Source organism: Cervus canadensis, chromosome 6 (genome assembly GCF_019320065.1).
Source record: "Cervus canadensis isolate Bull #8, Minnesota chromosome 6, ASM1932006v1, whole genome shotgun sequence".
Lineage (NCBI taxonomy): Eukaryota > Metazoa > Chordata > Mammalia > Artiodactyla > Cervidae > Cervus > Cervus canadensis.
The window spans coordinates 24,514,080-24,516,609 of NC_057391.1; the positions used below are offsets into that span (position 1 = coordinate 24,514,080).

The 2,530-nt window shown below is 41.3% G+C and overlaps 1 protein-coding gene across 1 annotated transcript; it reads left to right on the plus strand.

Annotated features, from left to right (window-relative positions):
- Positions 1 to 419: 419 nt before the first annotated feature.
- On the plus strand, positions 420 to 1,356 carry LOC122444060 (olfactory receptor 4N2). Its single transcript, XM_043472857.1, has one exon. It carries the CDS (start codon positions 432 to 434, stop codon positions 1,350 to 1,352), a length of 921 nt encoding a protein of 306 aa, XP_043328792.1. The 5' UTR covers positions 420 to 431; the 3' UTR covers positions 1,353 to 1,356.
- Positions 1,357 to 2,530: the final 1,174 nt, after the last annotated feature.

Genomic DNA, 2,530 nt, shown 5'->3' on the forward strand with positions numbered 1-2,530 from the left:
TGGAGGATGAAGAGAAACGTGTGTAATTCCAAGCAAGCTGCTAAGTCTCAAGCAGAGTACAACCACAAAAATGCAAAGATCTTGATATTTGGAGTTATGTTGTATCTCAATCAGGAAATTTTTCCTATGACTCAAGAAGGCAGGAATCCCAAGAAGGTATAGGACACTAGACTCTGAGAGTGGACCGCAGTGGTGTAGAAGCACATGGCTGAATGGGAATAAGACTGTAGCTTTGAGAAAGGTGATTTGTTTGTTTTAAATCTAGAGGAGAGAAATGTTCAGCTTTCTCAGGATATTGGAAAGGGTTGAAACATTGTTTATAACTGAAGTGGTGAATATGTCAGATATTTGTAGGTAGACAACAACAGGGGTCTAGATGTGAGAGATTATAACAATAAACTCTGCTTCTTTATGTACTGCAGGCAGAGAGGATGGAGAATAACAGTACTGTGGTGAAAGAATTCATCCTTGCTGGTCTGACCCAGTCTCAAAATATTCAGCTCCTGGTGTTTGCGCTAGTCTTAATTTTCTACCTCATCATCCTCCCTGGAAATTTCCTCATCATCCTCACCATCAGGTCAGACCCTGGCCTCACGGCCCCCCTCTACTTCTTCCTGGGCAACCTGGCCTTCCTGGATGCATCCTACTCCTTCATTGTGGCTCCCAGGATGCTGGTGGACTTCCTCTCTGAGAAGAAGGTGATCTCCTATAGAGGCTGCATCACTCAGCTCTTTTTCTTGCACTTCCTTGGAGGAGGGGAGGGCTTACTCCTTGTCGTGATGGCCTTTGACCGCTACATCGCCATCTGTCGTCCTTTACACTATTCAACTGTCATGAACCCTAGAACCTGCTACGCCTTGCTGTTGGCTCTGTGGCTTGGAGGCTTTGTTCATTCCATTATCCAAGTGGCCCTGATCCTCCGCTTGCCCTTCTGTGGTCCAAACCAACTGGACAACTTCTTCTGTGATGTGCCCCAGGTCATCAAGCTGGCCTGCACTGACACCTTTGTGGTGGAGCTCCTGATGGTCTTCAACAGTGGCCTGATGACCCTCCTGTGCTTTCTGGGGCTTCTGGCCTCCTATGCAGTCATCCTCTGCCGGGTACATGGTTCCTCCTCTGAGGGGAAGAGCAAGGCCGTGTCCACATGCACCACCCACATCATCGTTATATTTCTCATGTTTGGGCCTGGCATCTTTATCTACACCCGCCCCTTCAGAGCCTTCCCAGCTGACAAGGTGGTTTCTCTCTTCCACACAGTGATCTTTCCTCTGTTGAACCCTGTGATTTATACTCTTCGCAACCAGGAAGTAAAAGCATCTGTGAAAAGGCTGTTTAGTCAGCACTTAGCCTGATAAACAGTGGGAAAAATGAATATGAAAATAATGACTGAAGAATTTCATGAAATCAAGGTATTCATTTTCCAAACATACATTTATTAATCACCTCCCATTTATCGAGACTGTACTAGGCCCTAGGAGAAAGAGCTACTACTGAGGCAGGTAAAGTCACTGTTCTCTGAAGTTACAATATAGTAGGAATAGACTGCCAATAACGTAGAAAATAAACAGTATAGTTTCAAGAAGATATATATCCCTGAAGGTACTAAAAACAAAAGCAAAATATTTGATAGCAAGTGTGAGACGGGGGTAGTGAATTTACTTTTAGTCTTGAAGTAGGTCCTTTAAAGGAGGTGATGTTTTGGCTGATATCTGGATAAAATGAATATGCCAACTGTGCAAACAAGGGCAGGCAGAGCCTTCCAGGCAGATGGAACAGGTATAGCAAAAATCTGAAGATAGTAATGAATATATTGGTATACTTGATGATCACAGCAAATGTCAAATTGACTGGGATATAATAAGTGACTGTATAAATGGTTAGCGTTCATGTTGGAGATACTGACAATGTCCAGCACATAGACAGGGTCTAGGAAGCGACTATAAAGAGCTCATTTTAAAATAATTATAATAAGAATCCATTCTAAACAACAGAGTAATTTCTCTAGTATGGTTCAAAAGTGATTCAGGGCTATAAACTCAAGATTCTGAAGATATCAGAGTTTAAAATATTATTAAAAGGGAAATATTATGCTTACATCTTCTAAAGCAATTAAACTGTAAATTTTTCTTCAATAATTACATAGAGGAAGGCAAATAAAGTAGGTCATTTTCATATGAAAAAAGTCATGGAAACATTTCACTGTCTTTTCTGCCATGACTTCATAATTAGTCCTATCAGATACTTACGACTCCTAACTGTTTATTGATCTCATCTGTAATTGACTTCACACTGAGTGTGACCCTGATGGTTCTTTGGTGTATCAATCAGGAATCTATTGCATTCTAATTATTTTAAAATGATTTAATATAGAGAATTACATGCTTATGAAACAGTTTCAAAGCTTGGAAGAACAGATTATAGGCTGGATATCCAGAGATGACTCCCAGAACAGCACAGGGGACCTAGACTATAAAGGGAGCTGTTCTTGCTACAACCTTTGTCATCTGTTGTCTGAAAAATACCACCATGT

What these genes read in the sequence shown, in the direction of transcription:
- LOC122444060 (XM_043472857.1), top strand. Translation starts at nt 432, where the DNA reads ATGGAGAATAACAGTACTGTGGTGAAAGAATTCATCCTTGCTGGTCTG.